At 40.9% G+C, this 17,558-nt stretch overlaps 1 protein-coding gene across 1 annotated transcript; it reads left to right on the top strand.

Annotated features, from left to right (window-relative positions):
- Window positions 1-300: 300 nt before the first annotated feature.
- On the top strand, window positions 301-17,045 carry dusp3a (dual specificity phosphatase 3a). Its single transcript, XM_037691239.1, has 3 exons — window positions 301-479; window positions 9,859-10,091; window positions 16,117-17,045. The coding sequence occupies exons 1-3, from the start codon at window positions 301-303 to the stop codon at window positions 16,344-16,346; spliced, it is 642 nt and encodes a 213-aa protein (XP_037547167.1). The 3' UTR covers window positions 16,347-17,045.
- The last annotated feature ends 513 nt before the right edge of the window (window positions 17,046-17,558 follow it).

Below are 17,558 nucleotides of genomic sequence, written 5' to 3' on the forward strand. Positions count from 1 at the left end.
AATGGAAACACTAAAAACGTTAATTGCTGCAAAGATTTATGGGCGGGTATGGGGGGAAAAAGCTGTCTTTTATTTTGAAAGTCTAACCGGAAATGCTTGTTGTAAACATCCGCTAACTTGACGCCGTTGGCAGCGACTGAACCGGAGGTCTCCCGCCTCTTCAGAGACACCTTGCGGAGCATCGCGCACGACTCACGTGCGCAGGTAAAATGCTGTTGAACAATCGGCGGAGCATCACGAGCCAGGCGCCGCCTGTCGTCTAACGTTCGTTTGAGCGCGGGGAGGAAACGCAACGGAGCCATGAAGAAACACCTGAGCCCCACGAAACAGCAGCAGCACCAGCCGCCGCCGCCGCCGGTTCCGAGCGGCGACGTTACCGTGCAGCAACTCAACGAGCTCCTGTCGGACGGCAGCGGCTTCTACAACCTGCCGACCCAGCACTTCAACGAGGTGTTCCCCAGAATTTACATCGGAAACGCGTGAGTCGTTCTTTTGTCCGGCACGATGAAAAAAATGGTGACCGTCTCGTGCGCTGACCGTTGGTTGTACGTGACAACAGCGTCGCGTGCTGGGCAGCGCGCGCGCAGGGCGGGCTTGTTTTGGTGTCTGCTGTGGAGAAACGGCAGCCTGTTGTTGAAGAAATCTACTGAGAGCCGAGTTATTATTGAGTTATTATTGTTTTTAGGTTAATTTACTGAAAGAGGCGGTTTGTCCTGAGCGAAGCGGTGACGTGTTCTCACGAGCCGCTCCCTCCAGCTGAGATGGAGCAGTCATGGCAGCTAAACGGCCCCTTTTGACCTTTTCAACATAAATTAATAAATGCCAGGGCGTGTAGGGTGTTACCCAGAAGCGATTCTAGAATCTGACCTTTAGGGGTGCTCAGCCCCCCCCCCCCCCCCCCAGTGCTGACAATGGCTCTTGGCTTGAACAACTTGGTGGCAGTGTTGCCAGATCTCCCGATAGAAACAAGCAAGATTAAAGTCATTATGTAAATAAATCAAGTTTTACAAATTATGATCTGTTTTAAATTCGTTTATTTTGTTGCATTGAATCATAAATGCAATAAACAGAATCCAAACTCAGAATCATCCCAAAAAAAAAAATATATATATATATACAGGTCCTTCTCAAAAAATTAGCATATTGTGATAAAGGTCATTATTTTCCATAATGTAATGATAAAAATGAAACTTTCATATATTTCAGATTGTTTTAATACTGATGATTATGGCATACAGCTCATGAAAACCCAAAATGCCTGTCCCAAAAAATTAGCATATTTCATCCCACCAATAAAAGACAAGTGTTTTTAATACAAAAAACACCAACCTTCAAATAATCATGTTCAGTTATGCACTCAATACTTGGTCGGGAATCCTTTTGCATGAATGACTGCTTCAATGCGGCGTGGCATGGAGGCAATCAGCCTGTGGCACTGCTGAGGTGTTATGGAGGCCCAGGATGCTTCGATAGCGGCCTTAAGCTCATCCAGAGTGTTGGGTCTTGCGTCTCTCAACTTTCTCTTCACAATATCCCACAGGTTCTCTATGGGGTTCAGGTCAGGAGAGTTGGCAGGCCAATTGAGCACAGTAATACCATGGTCAGTAAACCATTTACCAGTGGTTTTGGCACTGTGAGCAGGTGCCAGGTCGTGCTGAAAAATGAAATCTTCATCTCCATAAAGCTTTTCAGCAGATGGAAGCATGAAGGGCTCCAAAATCTCCTGATAGCTAGCTGCATTGACCCTGCGCTTGATAAAACACAGTGGACCAACACCAGCAGATGACATGACACCCCAGTGACTGTGGAAACTTGAGACTGGACCTCAAGCAATGCGAATTCTGTGTCTCCTCTCTTCCTCCAGACTCTGGGACCTTGATTTCCAAAGGAAATGCAAAATTTACTGTAATCAGAGAACATAACGTTGGACCACTCAGCAGCAGTCCCAGGCGAGATGCTTCTGACGCAGTCTCTGGTTCAAGAGTGGCTTGACCTGGGGAATGCGGCACCTGTAGCCCATTTCCTGCACATGCCTGTGCACGGTGGCTCTGGATGTTTCTACTCCAGACTCAGTCCACTGCTTCCGCAGGTCCCCCAAGGTCTGGAATCGGCCCTTCTCCACAATCCTCCTCAGGGTCCGGTCACCTCTTCTCGTTGTGCAGCGTTTTCTGCCACACTTTTCCCTTCCCACAGACTTCCCACTGAGGTGCCTTGATACAGCACTCTGGGAACAGCCTGTTCGTTCAGCAATTTCTTTCTGTGTCTTACCCTCTTGCTTGAGGGTGTCAATGATGGCCTTCTGGACAGCAGTCAGGTCGGCAGTCTTACCCATGATTGCGGTTTTGAGTAATGAACAAGGCTGGGAGTTTTTAAAAGCCTCAGGAATCTTTTGCAGGTGTTTAGAGTTACGTCGTTGATTCAGATGGTTAGGTTAATAGCTGCTTTAGAGAAACTTTTCATGATATGCTCATTTTTTGGGACAGGCATTTTGGGTTTTCATGAGCTGTGTGCCATAATCATCAGTATTAAAACAATTAAAGACCTGAAATATTTCAGTTGGTGTGCAATGAATCTGAAATATATGAAAGTTTCATTTTTATCATTACATTATGGAAAATAATGACCTTTATCACAATATGCTAATTTTTTGAGAAGGACCTGTATATATATATATATATATATTTTTTTTTTTTACTTTGTTTTTCAGGGGTGCTGAGTTAAAATTTAGGGGTGCTCAAAAAGAGGCTAAAATCGCCACTGTTCCCTCTGAAAACAAACCAAAACAAAAAAGAAGCAAATATGTTAACACTAGTTTAGACTTTATATTTATATTAGTTTTTTTTTTTTAATGGGCAGTCATGTAATTTTGTGTGTGTAGTCAAAGGATTGACGTCTGTAACTAGTTAAATTTTGGTCATTTTTACACAAGATGGCCACCACAACTAACCAATATTAGGTGATACCAAAAGTCTATAAATCAATATTACATACAGAGTTAAAATTAGTTGTGGTAGTAGCTGAGAGTCAATCTCATACAGTCCCTCTGTTGTTGTGGGGGTTATGTTCCACTGTCGTAGGTGAAAAACCACCAAGTAGGAACGCCATATTTATTTTAGTATTTTATATTATTTAAGGCTTTAGAAACCCTTCCTACACTCTTGCAATGTTCCAAACTCCTAAACCTATGTAATTTTAACAACTTATGTATATGTACTGTACAGTACTGCAAAATTTTACTCACCAGCTCTGCAGACCAGCAGCTCGGGTCCGGTTCGGCAGACCTACCCTGCAGCGACGAAGCCCAGTCCAGGTTGAAGTGCGCATGGATAATTGAATTTCAGGATTATTTGCGACTTTCCTGCCAGTTCTGTGAGTTTAATGGATAGATCGTTACTTCTGACTTTGTGTTGCAAAACTTTCCCTCCATTTCGGCAGAAAGCAGCGGGCGGAAGCACTGTTGGCTTCTGGGTAGTGTTGTTCTTTTGACTTGTGTTACAGTGTAGGCTTGTTGAAAGAAAACTAAAACAATGGCGGTGCCTGTCCAAAGTATTTTTATTCATTTATTGTTAACTTTTTATCCCGTACTGTCTCAGTCACGTGAGTAATATTAAAGTTGACAATCTTGCGTAGAAAAACCGCGAAGTAGCGAGGGACTACTGTACGTACTCAGAGACCTAACACGTAAGAAATAAACACAAAGTTGGACCAAAATGGCTTCAGCTCTGTCACTTCTTATAATTTAATCTCAGGTTCCTTCAAGGAATGGAGGCTCAACATTTCAGATCATTTAGACCACCCCAGTCCTTACACTCATTTAGAAACCTTTCCAAAAGATAAAACTTTAACACAATTAAATAAAACATTGATGGGACACTGATTATAAGACCTTTGGAAGCAGCTATAAATGTTGTGTTTGTGGCAGAGAGCAGATTCAGGGATGTCCCTGAAGGATCTGCTGTCCGAGCCGCTCCTCATGTGGCTCAGCGCTGCCGGCGGAGTGGTTGAGGATCTCAAAGCTCCGGTAAAATCCATATGAAGGGGTCGTGTCTCCAAACAAAGGACTGCAGGCATGAGAGACTCTGCTCTCAGCTCCACGTTTTCCTCCGAGGATGAGGATTTGAAGTCTGATGAAGAAGTTCTGTTCGCTGGTTGTACTCAGTTCTCATTAATCTCTTCTCTTCAGATCCATCGTATTTAAAGCTACTACACAGTCCTGAAAAGTACAGTTTGTTTTTAGTGTGTTCCATGTTCTTTTGTCTATAAAGGATGAGCATTTATCACAACGAGCCTTGATTTTATGGTTTGGTCCATCACAATCTTTTAGACGACGTTCATACAACACCTGGCTTGAGGGCCAAAAGGGTCACCTGGATGATCTCCATCAGGCCATGATGTTTAAAATGATATTTTCTGTGTGAATGATGAGAACTTACTGATTCTGTCAGTAAAATTTACAATTAAAACAATTGGAACAAAAGCTAAAATTATCAAAACAATAGCTAAAAACTAAAAGTAGCTAAATTAAAATTGATCAAACAAAAGCCAAAACCAGCAGCTGTTTAAAAGCTAAAATCAACAGAATAGTTGGTAAAATTACCAAGACAAAAGCTAAAATAACCAGAATATTAACTAAAATCTAAAAGGAACAAAATGGTAGTTTAAAGCTAAAGTTAGCAAGACGGTAGCTAAAAAGCCAACAAAACAATAGCTAAAAGCCAAATTCATTAGAACAGTAGCTAAAAGTTAAAATAAGCAGAATAGTAGCTAAAAGCCAAATTTATCAGAACAGAAGCTAAAAGTTTAAAACTAACAGAGCAGTAGTTACAAGCTAAAATTAGTAAGACAGTAGCTGAAAGCCTAAGTTATCAGAATAGTAGCTAAAATGTGTATAAAAAAAGCAATTTGCAGAAGTAGATCTCAAAGAGGATAACTTTATTTAATTTAAAAGAACACTAATGATTTTCTATAAGGGGGAAATATGAAAGAAAATTAAATAATTCAAAAGCACAAAAACAAGCTGTAATGAGCTGAATGAACAACAAAACGGCTGAAATAGCTGAAAGTTTGCTGAAGTATTTGGAGTCCCAAAAAAAAAAACCAAACAGAAGAAGCATTAACCATGCTAAACAGAATACAAGTTTATTTATTTTTATTTTTTCACAAGTTCACTCAGCACTAAAACATGGAAAGATTTTTTTCTTACAAAATGAACTCTACAAAGTTTAAAATTAATTATGAATAACAGATTAGTCGTTCGTTGTTGCTTTTGTTTATTGCCTGGTGAACGGCGACCAAAATTAAAATGGCAATATTTAGTATTTTGTAACGTTTCAAATAAACATAAACAAACATTTTAGACCTTAGTTAATAATATTAACAGATCACAGCCAAAGTTGTGCTGGATTTAAAATCACAAACATTGTAAACCACAATCTTTCCTCTCAACACATCAGAGCGATAACATCCATATTCAATCAAACTGTGCAATAAACAAGTGCTAGCATTGCGCTAATTGGCTGCTAATGTTCATCTTCCGCTAGCTTAACGCTAATCCGCCTGAAAATCCACATAGAACAACATTTTCTGATAGTTTACAATGTCCATAATTAATCTACACAACTTAAAATATGCTTAACGTTGCGTTAGCACAACTCGCTACGCTGGGCGACGCATTTGATTGCAAGAAGTTTTTCGTACGTTTTATTTGGCTTGCTGGCTTCTTTTAATGGTATCAATCACTTCCTGTTTCCTGCCGTCACTCAGGGTCAATGTAAACACATTAGAGCCTCTAATGGAACAGAAGGAGTGAATCCAACATTCATTTTAAAGTGAGTTGTTATTCAGCGAACGTGGTCAGTTCAAACGGGCGAAAAACACGGCGTAATCTGTGATTTTTGCACATTTCTCAGGCAGGGAAAGACGATATCGATTGTTTATTGAAGTTTTCTCCAACTGTTTCCACCTCAGGGACACAGTACTCCTCTCCGCAGCGCTGAGGCATCTTATTAGTTGCACCCCGACTGACAAAAACCGAACCAAAACGGAAGTACAGACTACACTGTGGTGCGTCTTTTCAAAGTTTTTGACTCAATTTAGAACAAAAGAAAAAAATATCTGTCCTGGAAAATATTCATTATAACAGCGTCTCCCGGGAATTTGTCCCATTTACTATTTTCAGGCGTAATGTATAGTTTGATTGCAGCAGATGGTAAATCAGTCATTTTTTTAGGTCACGACTCATTCAAATTAATTTTGTAACACATTTATCGCCTGCCGGCAAAGTAATAATGTTTTGCTCATGCTTGTGTGTGCGTGTGGGTTTGACAGTTTGTTCCGTTACCAAAATATCTCTGGAACTACTGGACAGATTTTAATAAAATGATCAGGAATTAATTGATGGATATGGAACTACAACTGATTAACTTTTGGAGTCAGCCCAATTTGAGATATCTGCCACAGGCGAGTGACCGTAGCCAACATATGTCAGTCAGTTTCACAGCTATAGAGCTGAAGTTTGGTGTGGTAGTAGCTGAGAGTCATCCACAACACATATTCTGAGCTTGACGTCTCGCAGTATTACATGAGCTCACACGTAACGGTTTTTTCAGTAGAAACGGGAACAACTCGGGCCTTTGATAAAAGTTTTTCTCCACTTTTTTCTTACTCGGGGAAGCAGAACACAACTCGTAGATGTTAGTTTGTGAGTCACTCCAGTGAGGAACACGAGGACGTGAGCAGCACTTGTGTTTGTTCAACTCGTCCGTGACACGGTTCTGTTGATGAATGGATCGTGGCTGCGCTGTTTCCAGATCCGTTGTAGTCAGCACTCTTGACGGCGGCGTGCGCAGCTCGGGGACAGGTTTGAGGTGCGGTTGTTTGCTGTGAGAAACGCTCGGGCTCCTCGTGAAGCTGTTCTTTAATAATAGATGTGTTGGGACTGCAGATCCCAGGGTGAGGAGGCTGGGACTGGAGAAGGAAGGAAACTGTTGGCGGTGAACCAAGCTGAACCCTGAGTGCCTCTGCATCGGCTTGTTGTGGAGTAAGTGGGCACACTTTACTCCACTGAGATGCACAATCATCCTGTTCCACGTTGCTTCAAAACGCTCCGACTGTCAGCTTTGATTGAACCGTTTGGGAACAGGAGTTTTGTGAATGAAGCAGAGGACGATGTCCGTCTGCTCTGCTTCGTCTCTGCCCTTCATTTGACACGCAGGCAGCTGGGCTGCTTCATCCCAGAATCTTTTATTAGTTCTTGAAGTGGGGGGGCTTTGTTGTCATCATCTCTAGGGAGCCGCAGGTCACCCAGCCTCGCCAGCCTTAAAGCGACTTTAGACAGATACAGCAATAAAGGCACACAAAGCTGTCAAGAGGGTGCACTTCAGATTTATAAAGATTTGTGATTCTGAACAATATGCATTTTGTAGGATTTCTTAGGCCTGTCACAATAACAAATATTGCTGGGCAATTAATTGTCTCAGAAATTATTGCGATAAACTATAATATTGTTTATAATTTGACAATAACTAGTAATTATTGTCAAATTTAAGAAGAAATGTTGGTTAATTTTGTGTGTAGTACCTTTTTTGACCACTGGATGGCAGCATAGGACTGTTTGAATCAAAGGATGGATAGTGAGGGAACGAGCAGCGTGTCTCTTTAAGAAAAATGGGAGGGAGGCCCGTTGACCTGACATGAGCTGTTTCTCTTCGGTTCTCAAAATGGCGGCCGCTCGGTGTAGTTTGAGCTATTTAGCATAGCATTTTTCACACAAAGCTTTTAATAAAAAATCTGTAAACAAGTTCTCAGCTTCTTTTTGCAGAGAAAAACAACTTTTTACACAAAGGCACAAGTTTCAACTGTGAATTTTGGAGCTTCAACAAGACGGAGGTTATTTCCCCGAGGTCAGCCTGTTAGCTTAGCTCGTAGCTTAGCTTCTCAGCTTAGCTGCTTTTAACAATCCAAAAATGTGATTTAGATATTTAAAACATATTTTAAAGAGAAAGAGAAAGGGAGGGGTCAGTGAAGAGCACCAGAGTTGAGCTTTTTGTCATCTGACAACCTCAGCTGGAGCAACAACACCACCAGCCTGATGAAGAAAGCTCATCAGAGACTCTACTTCCTCAGACAGCTGAGACGAGCTGGTCTGGGAAGCTCAGTCCTCACCTCCTTCTACAGGTGTGCAGTGGAGAGCATTCAAAAAGCGTTCAATACAAAAAAAAGTGGAGAGCATCCTGTGCTCCAGCATCAACGTGTGGCATGGAGGCTGCACAGCTGCAGAAAGAAAAGCTCTGCAGAGAGTGGTGAAGGCTGCACAGAAGATGTTGGAATCAGTCTCCCCACCATCACAGACATCTACACCTCCAGATGCAGGAAGAGGGCCACCTGCATCATGAAGGACCCCACCCACCCAGCACACACACTTTTTGCCCCACTCCCCTCAGATAGGAGGTTGAGGAGCATTAAGTGTAGAACCACTAGACTGAGGAACAGCTTCTACCCTGAGGCTGTTAGACTCATGAATCTCTAACCAGAATAATCACTGTGAAAAATCACATCATGTTGCTGCTGATCTGTTTCATGTTGCTGCTGATCTGTTTCATGTTGATGTGTTCATGCGTGCTCATCTGCTCACAGACTCATGTTCATGTTCGTGCTGCTGTTCGACGTAATGTTTTTATGTTATGAGTGCTTAGTGTAGTTTTAGTTGATGTTTTTCTTCGTTCATATCTTGGATGTTACTGTTTTTCTTATACATTTTATTGTTGGATGTAACTGGGACCCTGTGTACATAATTTTGCTCCACCACATGAGTTGTAAATGAGTCCTCGAGGCTCATTGGGATCTACCTGTCTAAATAAAGGTTGAATGAACATGAGGTGTGAATGACAATAAAGAATCTCTGAATCTGTCTTCAGTAGAAAGAGATAGAAACAAAGAAACGATAAAGACGATAAATGAAAATGAGGTTGATCATTTTTATTTATCATGCGATTAATTGATTTATTTATCGCAACAAGCCTAGGATTTCCACCACAACTTTACCATCATGTGAATAATTTTTTCTCAACTATGTTTTATTATTTTCTTCCTTTTTAACTCGAATATGGTGCTTCTGTTGTTTAAACTACATTGTTTCCAATTAGCGACGCTAAATGCCCCATAAATTCTTGATCCAAGTTGCAGCCTTAACACACGAAGAGACATTTCATTTCAATCAATGGGCATGGCCTTCAGCCAGGTCGGTTGGTGAAGAGGATTCAGGCTCTGGGCCAAACAGACTGGAGCAGTCGGGATCCTGGGTTGCTTTGTTGTAGTTCGTTCACTGTATTGCTGTTCTTAAAGACCAAGTTTATTGATGTTGGAGCACAACAGGAATGGGTTTATTTTCTGTTGTGGAAGTCGAGGACGTAGATGGAGCCGCAGCTGCTGGCGGATCTTTTTCATTTGACAGTTCTTTTGTAATCTGCTCTTTCTCCTTTTTCATTGAGGGATCACAATTCCTGCCCATTGTTGCGCAGTACAGATGGTAGTTTTATTTGTTTTATGAGGAAGTGTATGTTCTCAAAGGAGAGTTTAAATCTGATGCTCTGCAGGTTTTCATCCCTTTCAGCTACAATAAGCTATAAAAAAAAGCTGCAAGCGTCTTGGAGAACTTGAAGCCTACAGTGTCACTGTCAATGTGATAAACCAACATGCCTTTTTACTGCTTATGCATTTTATTGCTGTTATATATATATATATATATATATATATAATTTTTTTTTCTCTGAGTTGTTTTAACAAGAGTAAACTTTTTTTTAAATGCTCCATCAACAACCTGCTCCATGATTGAACTCGTTGTTGGTCTCGCCCTCTCAGGTTTGTAGCCCATAACCCAATGCGCCTGCAGAAACTTGGCGTGACGCACGTCCTCAACGTGGCGGAGGGCACCTCCTTCATGCACGTCAACACTCCTCCGGAGTTCTACGCCGGCACGGGCATCACGTACCACGGCATCTCGGCCAACGACACGGAGCAGTTCAACCTTGGTGCCTTCTTCGAGGAGGGAGCCGATTTTATTGACAAAGGACTAGCGCACAATAACGGCAAAGGTGAGCTTGTTTAGCTAGCTGTTGTTTCATAGTAACTGATTCTGTTCAACTAACGGTTTCCAAGTGCAGCGAAAACCAAAAAGGAATGAAGAGATTACCGTAATTTCCAGAATATGAGCCACTTTTTTTTTTCCACACGCTGTGAACAATGATGTGGCTAATTTTTCTTTTTTTTTTGGGACGGGCTAATGAGCTTCATGCCGGAAAAACGTTTAGCCTCGTCACCCAGGTGCTCTCATAGTTGCACAGTACATGTCTTTCTTGGGGGTGGGGCGGGGTCCTCGTGACTCAGTGAGACTACCTGTATAAATAAAGGTAAAAAATATATAATAATCTGGCCAATGAAATTACCGGACAGGTCACAGTGGGGCATGGGGGAACGAAGCACAAGCGTACTGCGCAGGAGGAAGGTGAAGATAGTGATCAATGACTTCCTGGTAGCTACGGTATTTTTTTTAACAGCCATGTTACCAGCACCGTTCTGAAAAAAAAAAAACATTTACTGTACGTATTTGTATATGTTACCGGTACGTATTTAATAAAAGGTTTAAAAAAAAAAAATCTGTGTAAATGTCTCGTTACAACATGGACACCTGTGACATAAATATGTACAAATTATTATTATTATTTTAAGTTAGTGGGCGGGGCTTATATTTGGGTGTCCTCAATAGCCTGAAAGTTACGATATTCCTAAACAAAAGTATTTTTTGAGAAGTGGTTCTGGCTTTAGTAGCTTCTACAATTTATTTTTTGTTCCCACAAACAAAGCAACATGCTTTTCTTACTGCTAACAAAAGCTAAACTGTTTTAAGCAGTCTTTTAATAAACGTATTGACGCTAAAGCTGTCACACTCTTGAACCCAGCTGCTTATTCTATCATCGCATCACGTCAGCGCTGTCAAAATGTTTAAGGCTTTACACATCTGCATCTCATTAATTAATTCAAACGAAAGCAGAACTAAAGAAACATTTAGCTTTGCTTTATTTTTGCAGTTTTTCCAACTCTGCAAGAATATGTAGCCGTGCTGCGTGAAGGATGTTCCCCGTCTGCCGCTGCTATTTCACAGATTTATTGCCAGTTTTGACACAGGAAGGCATTTTAATTACCAGACCTGCACCAGCAGGGGTGGTAAATTACCAGTAAAAAGCTCCGGTGGAGTCCAGCTGTGGAGAGTGGAGGAGGAAAGATGGTTGAGTCCCGGCTTTGTGTGTGATGTTGCTGCAGGAAAACGATGAGGTAGCGGTGGCATTTTGTGACTCAGCTGTGAGCTCTGAAAAGGTCATGGGCAGGATTTTTAATGAGGAGCTGCACTGATGCGTTTTCTTTAACACGAACGCTGAAACGTGGAGGTGGTTTTGCTTACACGCAAACTCAAATGTTCCTTCAGGTAAGCAGAAATACTTAAACTAGATCAACCAATTAAATCTGGGCTTAGAAATTATTTGGTGCCAGTCCTTAAACAAGGTAGTGGGATTTTCACTTAAGTTTCTCAGACTTTATTTGGATTAATCTACCAACTTATTTTGATTAATCATTTAATATAAAGGTTAAACTTTTTCTCCAAAAATCATAATCAGCAATTCTTATTCAACTGTGTTTTTAACAATATGCAAAAAAAAAAAAAAAAAAAAAGTGTAAACAAAGACTTTCAAATTAAAAGTATCATGTATATCGGTAGGTTTTAATGAGCCAACTCCAGCATAAGATAAATAAAATGAAAAAAATAAATACATTGAAATGAAAGGAAATTAGTCACATGACCCTGAAAGAAACAACACAAATATTTCAAACGTTAGCATGGAGACTGTAACATTGTTTTAACTCAGCCTCCTCTTTAATTGTAATTCAAATGTACCCATTAGTTGTTAATTTATCTGTCAACACAATAAATGTGCTTAAAACAGGGGGAAGTGGATCCAGTAAAGCTGCACATGAACACACAGATGTTGTGTCGAGGTCCGTTCCTCCACCCAAGGATAGGTTTCCAGCTATCGGAGTGATACATTAGACAAAACGAGGCCAAAAGGAAATCGGCTTCTTTTAAACAACAAAAAAGTTTTATTTTAATTATTACTGCTTAAAACGTCAGAATAAGATTTAAAGAACAAAGCTGGCAGGAAATAAGACACAACACCTGCACAGACCAGAGTTTGGACCCATGTCCATTTATAACGTTAAGTTTCCTTAAACGTTCATTTATTGTAAAATGTAGCAGACGGACAAGTCCGTAGTGAAAAACATTAAATGGCTTTAAGAAAGCTACCGAGTCGTTTTTTTTTTTTTTTTTTTTTCTGTGTGTCTTGTGTATTTTAAGAATTAATCATCAAGAATCGTGTCAACAAACAATATGAATGTTTACAAATTTACAAAATCTAATTTGTGTCTGCCCTAAGATATTATTTGATCTAAAAGGACAAAAACAAAAGGCTCGAACTGGAATTGGGTTGTGGGTAAAGATGATGCACGATATTATCGGCATGGTATCGGTATCGGCCGATATTAGCGATAAAATTATTGTGTTAATCACGAATAAATTTGACATTAAAGATAATCCAAGTTGAAGTGTTACATCATATAAAGATGTACATCACAGGTCTCTCTTGTAAATGAGTCCTTGAGGCTCAATGACACTAACTGTATAAATAAAGGTTGAATGAAAAATCATGTTCAGCCCCTTTTTGGCATCTGCATGTGGTAGCAGGCCAAACTGACAAATCCCATGCAGAATACTGTATTTTAATTCCACAGCAGGGCTATGTACTCTCTGTAAGTAGGTCTAGGAAAACTATATATCTGTATCAGCTATCGATCAAATAAGTTTTAACATATTGATATATCAGATATCAGCCAAAAATTCAATATCGTGCATCCCTAGTTGTAGAGATAACACAATTATACTGTCGTAGCTTTTTTTGCTAAAGTGTTTGTAGCATTTTTCAAATGATATTTTTTACAAAAACAGTCCATAATATTTTGGTTTGCATTCAGTCCAGCAGCCGTGCAAAGTACTGTCCAAAAGGGATTTTGTCCAAAAGGACGAGCCCTAAAATCCACCAGGAAATGGAAAGAATATGGGACATGTGTAAATCTACTAAGAGCAGGCCGTTCTCACAAACTGAGCGACTGAAGGAAACTAGAGAGAGACCGCCTGTGAGCACTCTGAAGGAGATACAAGCTTCAGCAGGCAAGAAGGGAGAGAGACTGTGCATACATGTGGTGAAGAACTGTTGCTGTCTGAGCTTTATGGGAGGCTTGAAAAGAGGAAAACGCTGCTGAAGCAAACATCAAATCTCCACTGGAGTTTGTTTAGCTTGTTTAGAGGCTAATGAGTTGAGTACGTTTTTATATACAGGAAGTTGCAAAGGTAATTTTTAGCCACATTTTGCTTTTTTTTTAATAATGATGCTTTGCTTTGAGAGTCGACGTTGTTTAAAATCAGACTGAACTCACAACAGAAGTAAGCAGCAATGTTTGGTTTGTAAAGACCGAAATAAAGAAGAGTAATGAGAAGATGAGTGAAGTTCTGTGCCAGAGACCCGGCGTGTCCAACAAGATGATACACTGGATTCAGCATTGATCCGTGGCAGGCGGGAGGATTAGACGTTGAGGTTCCCGTCAATACAGGAGAGAAGATGGTATAAATAGAAGAAGGGCACAGAGACGGGTTGGGTTTCAAAGAAAGAGCAGAATCTGCAGAACTGACCTGAGAAATTCCTCATGGGCTTTTCAGCTGCTCTGTAACGACAGTGTAAAATAAATTCATTAGGCTTTAAAAACACAGCTCGGTGGATAGATCGTATATCCTGCACACATCTAGACTCCTATCTGAGTGTGGCGTCTCTGTAGCAGGGAAGATGATTGACTTTGCTGAGTCAGCAGTAGAGGTCAGGTCTTATATTTGCATCTCCTGGCAGAGAAGCTGCTGCACTCAGCAGCTTTAGCTACAGCACACGTTCCCCATTTTTGTTTTCTTTTTCAATTCTTTTCCCCATTCTGCACCGTTTTCACCCCCTTCAGCCTCGCTACTTTTGTTCTTCGGCACGAGTTAAAAATATAAAAGTAAGGGAGGCTCTAAATATCTGGATTTACATAAAAAAAATTTCTATATAGTTCCTTTGAAACAGTTCACTAGAACGTAACGTTTCCAGACTAAAATAGTACGTTGTCCCTGTTCCTCATATCTTTTATTTCTTTGTGTTTGTCAAGCTTTTAAAGTGTCCTAATAACAGTTTTATTTTCCTGCAAAACATTTAAATTGTTTTCCTCATCAGTGTACGGTAATCCCTCGCTACTTCGCGGTTCGACTTTCGCGCACTCGCTCTTTCACGGTTTTTCAAAGTAAAGTACTGAAAGATTGTGCACAAAAAAATTAAAAACTGCCATTTTGTAGTTTTCTCTCAATAAGCCTACATTGTATTGCCAGTCTAAAGGACTACATTACCCAGAAGGCAAAGTTTCTTTCTGCTGAAGGGAAAATTCTGATCAGAAGAAGTTCAGTCCTTACAGTATTCATAGTGACTTCGGCGCTCAGTGGATGCAGAGAGCAAATCAGAACCGGACCAAGGCTGGGTAGTAGGCCTGTCACGATAACAAATTTTGCTGGGCGATTAATTGTCTCTGAAATTATTGTGATAAACGATAATATTGTTTGAAATTTGAGAATTAGTAATTATAGTCAAATTTAAGGAGAAATGTTGGTTAATTTTTGTGTGTAGTACTTTTTTGACCACTGGATGGCAGTACAAGACTGAACCGAAGGATGGATAGTGAGGGAGCGAGCAGCGTGTTTATTTAAGAAAAATGGGAGTGAGGCCCCTTGACGTGACATGGGCCGTTTCTCTTTGGTTCTCAAAATGGTGGATGCTCGGTGTGGTTTGAACTCTTTAGCATAGCATTTTTCGCACAAAGCTTTTAATTAAAAAAATCAGCGAGCAAGTTCTCAACCGTGAATTTTGGAGCTTCGACGACAGAGTTTTTTCCTGAGGTCGGCCTCTTAGCTTAGCTTCTCAGCTTAGCTGCTTTTAACGATCCAAAAACTGATTTTGGATCGTTAAAACAGATTTTACAGAGAAATGAGAAAGGGAGGGGTCAGTGAAGAGCACCCGAGTTGAGCTTTTTGTCATCGAGTGTCTTCAGTAGAAAGAGAGAGACGAAGAAACGATAAAGCCGATATATGAGAATGAGGTTGATAATTTCCATTTATCATGCGATTAATTGATTTATTATTTATTGCGACATGCCTACTGGGTACGTCTGCCGAACCAGAACCGAGCTCTTGAGTGAATGATCATTATCAAGTTACCCAACTATTTTCAGTCAGGTCATCTGGACAATTTTTTTTTTTTTTTTGTGCTGAAACGTTTCACCTTCCATCCAGAAGGCTTCATCAATCAAGGAAACTCACAACACAAAACTGGTTCTTCCCCCAACAGCTTACTCTAAAGTGGAACAAACCAGTTATGTTGGTGCTAAGATGGTCTCTTTGGCACGCCCCCTCCTCCGGTGCCGGCCCTCTTCCTCATCGACAGTCATGTCAAACTGGTTCAAAACCAACAAAGTCCACGCGTTGTGTGTTTCCTTGACTGATGAAGCCTTCTGGATGGAAGGTGAACCGTTTCAGCATAAAAAAAAAAAAAACTGTCCAGATGACCTGACTGAAAATTGTTGGATTATATATCTGGATTATTGAGCATGGACTTTGTTGAATATCAAGTTACCTTAATTAATAAACTCTTGCTAAATAAACTTTATATTTAAATTTATTAGTTGACTGAACTGTTTTGGTTTGTCGTTTCAACTCAGAAATTGATGTAGTTTCTACTTCACGGATTTTCACTTATTGCTGGGGGTCCGGAACGTAACCCCTGCGATAAACGAGGGACTTCTGTTTTATCCAGACAAAAGTGATTCTGTTTGAACCTGCCTCTCAGAAAAGGAAAGCCCCGTGTGTTGGTTGCTTATTGTTCGCAGTCAGTTGGTAAGTTAAAGGTTAAGGGTCTCATCTTGTTGTTCTGTATCCTCTAGGGAAGGTGTACGTGCACTGCAGAGAGGGCTACAGCCGCTCCCCCACCATGGTCGCTGCTTACCTCATGCTGCGCCACAGAATGGACGTGCGAGTGGCGCTGGCCACCGTGAGGCATAAGAGAGAAATCGGTCCCAACGATGGCTTCCTTCGCCAACTGTGCCAACTGAACGAGAAGCTGTCTAAAGAGGGCAAGCTGAACGGGGAGGTGGGCAAAATAAAAACCAAATGAAAGCAGCAGATACACGAATATTAAAGGACCCTCTGCCCTGTCTCTTCACATCGGGCCTTTCTCTGGGAGGCCAGTCCCACCCTGACCAAACCAGCACCCATCCAACATATCGGGGATTCTGAGACATACATGCATTTGTCCTCAAGCTTGTGCACTCTCACTGTTCCTTTTCAAAAATCCTTTTTACTCGTGTTTCAGTTGCAGTCTCTAACCCTAAACCCTAAATTTGTGTGCCGGTAATTTTTTGAGCTAAGGTACTTTAAGCATTCCTTTGAATCCCACAAGCTAATAACGTGAACATTTTTAAAACGTCCTCACAAATTTCTACAAAGCAGAAGATTATAGCACAATCATTCCATAGTTTCCCACTGCCGGAATGTCAGCGACGTCTCCGCGAGCAGGAGCGCTCCATAAATTCTAGATAAACTCAAAACACCGGACGGAAGCGGGTTTTCACAAACGATGAAACAAAAGAAGAAAGAAAACCCCAAACATTCCACAAAAGCCGAAAGACGACCTGACTCCATGAAAACCCTTCGTTCTGCACCTCCTGCAGATGTTTATCGCACAACGCCCGAACGCATCCCAGAGCAGGCTTTAGCTGTTGTCGTGTTTCGGTCTTGGCCTCTAGTTTGACAGCGCCGGCAGCGAAAGTGATTGTTGGTACAACAAGCTGGCACCAAGAACCAGTAAGAGTTGAGCTAATTAAAAATAATGAGCTGCGGGGGGGGGGCTGCTCGTGTTGGAGCTGTAGGGAACTACTGATGTGAGAAATGTTCCTTTTACTTGGATTGCAAGCTCAGTCAGTCTCCACAGCGAGAAGATGTTAAATATCCTCTTTTTAAAGAAAGACATATTTGGTATTCTATAGGGTGATCCTTGTAGAGTGATATATTTATTGTATTTAATTTCAGCATTAGGATCATCTTCACAAGAGCTCGGCCGATATTGTAGGCTGATCGAGATGTTTGGGGACATTATCAGTGATAATTGTGCCATTATGGGCCGATACAAACACGATCTAAGTTTGGAACCTTTGCAAATGGTGAAATTGTACAACGTCTCCAGCAGAGGGCGCATGCGGACTGCTTTCAAGTCATGGCTGCTTTAACTTTAACTTTCAGCACAGCTGAAACATAGGCCTGTCGCCATGAACAATAAATCAATTAATCGCATGATAAATTATTATAATAAATCGTTAATGTCTGTATG

The sequence above is a fragment of the Nematolebias whitei genome, chromosome 17, assembly GCF_014905685.2.
Source record: "Nematolebias whitei isolate Nwh7 chromosome 17, NemWhi1, whole genome shotgun sequence".
Taxonomy (NCBI): Eukaryota; Metazoa; Chordata; class Actinopteri; order Cyprinodontiformes; family Rivulidae; genus Nematolebias; species Nematolebias whitei.

What these genes read in the sequence shown, in the direction of transcription:
- dusp3a (XM_037691239.1), top strand. Translation starts at nt 301, where the DNA reads ATGAAGAAACACCTGAGCCCCACGAAACAGCAGCAGCACCAGCCGCCG. An exon ending in AGAATTTACATCGGAAACGC is followed by an intron (nt 480 to 9,858) that starts GTGAGTCGTTCT and finishes TCGCCCTCTCAG; the next exon opens with GTTTGTAGCCCATAACCCAA. An exon ending in AGCGCACAATAACGGCAAAG is followed by an intron (nt 10,092 to 16,116) that starts GTGAGCTTGTTT and finishes TGTATCCTCTAG; the next exon opens with GGAAGGTGTACGTGCACTGC.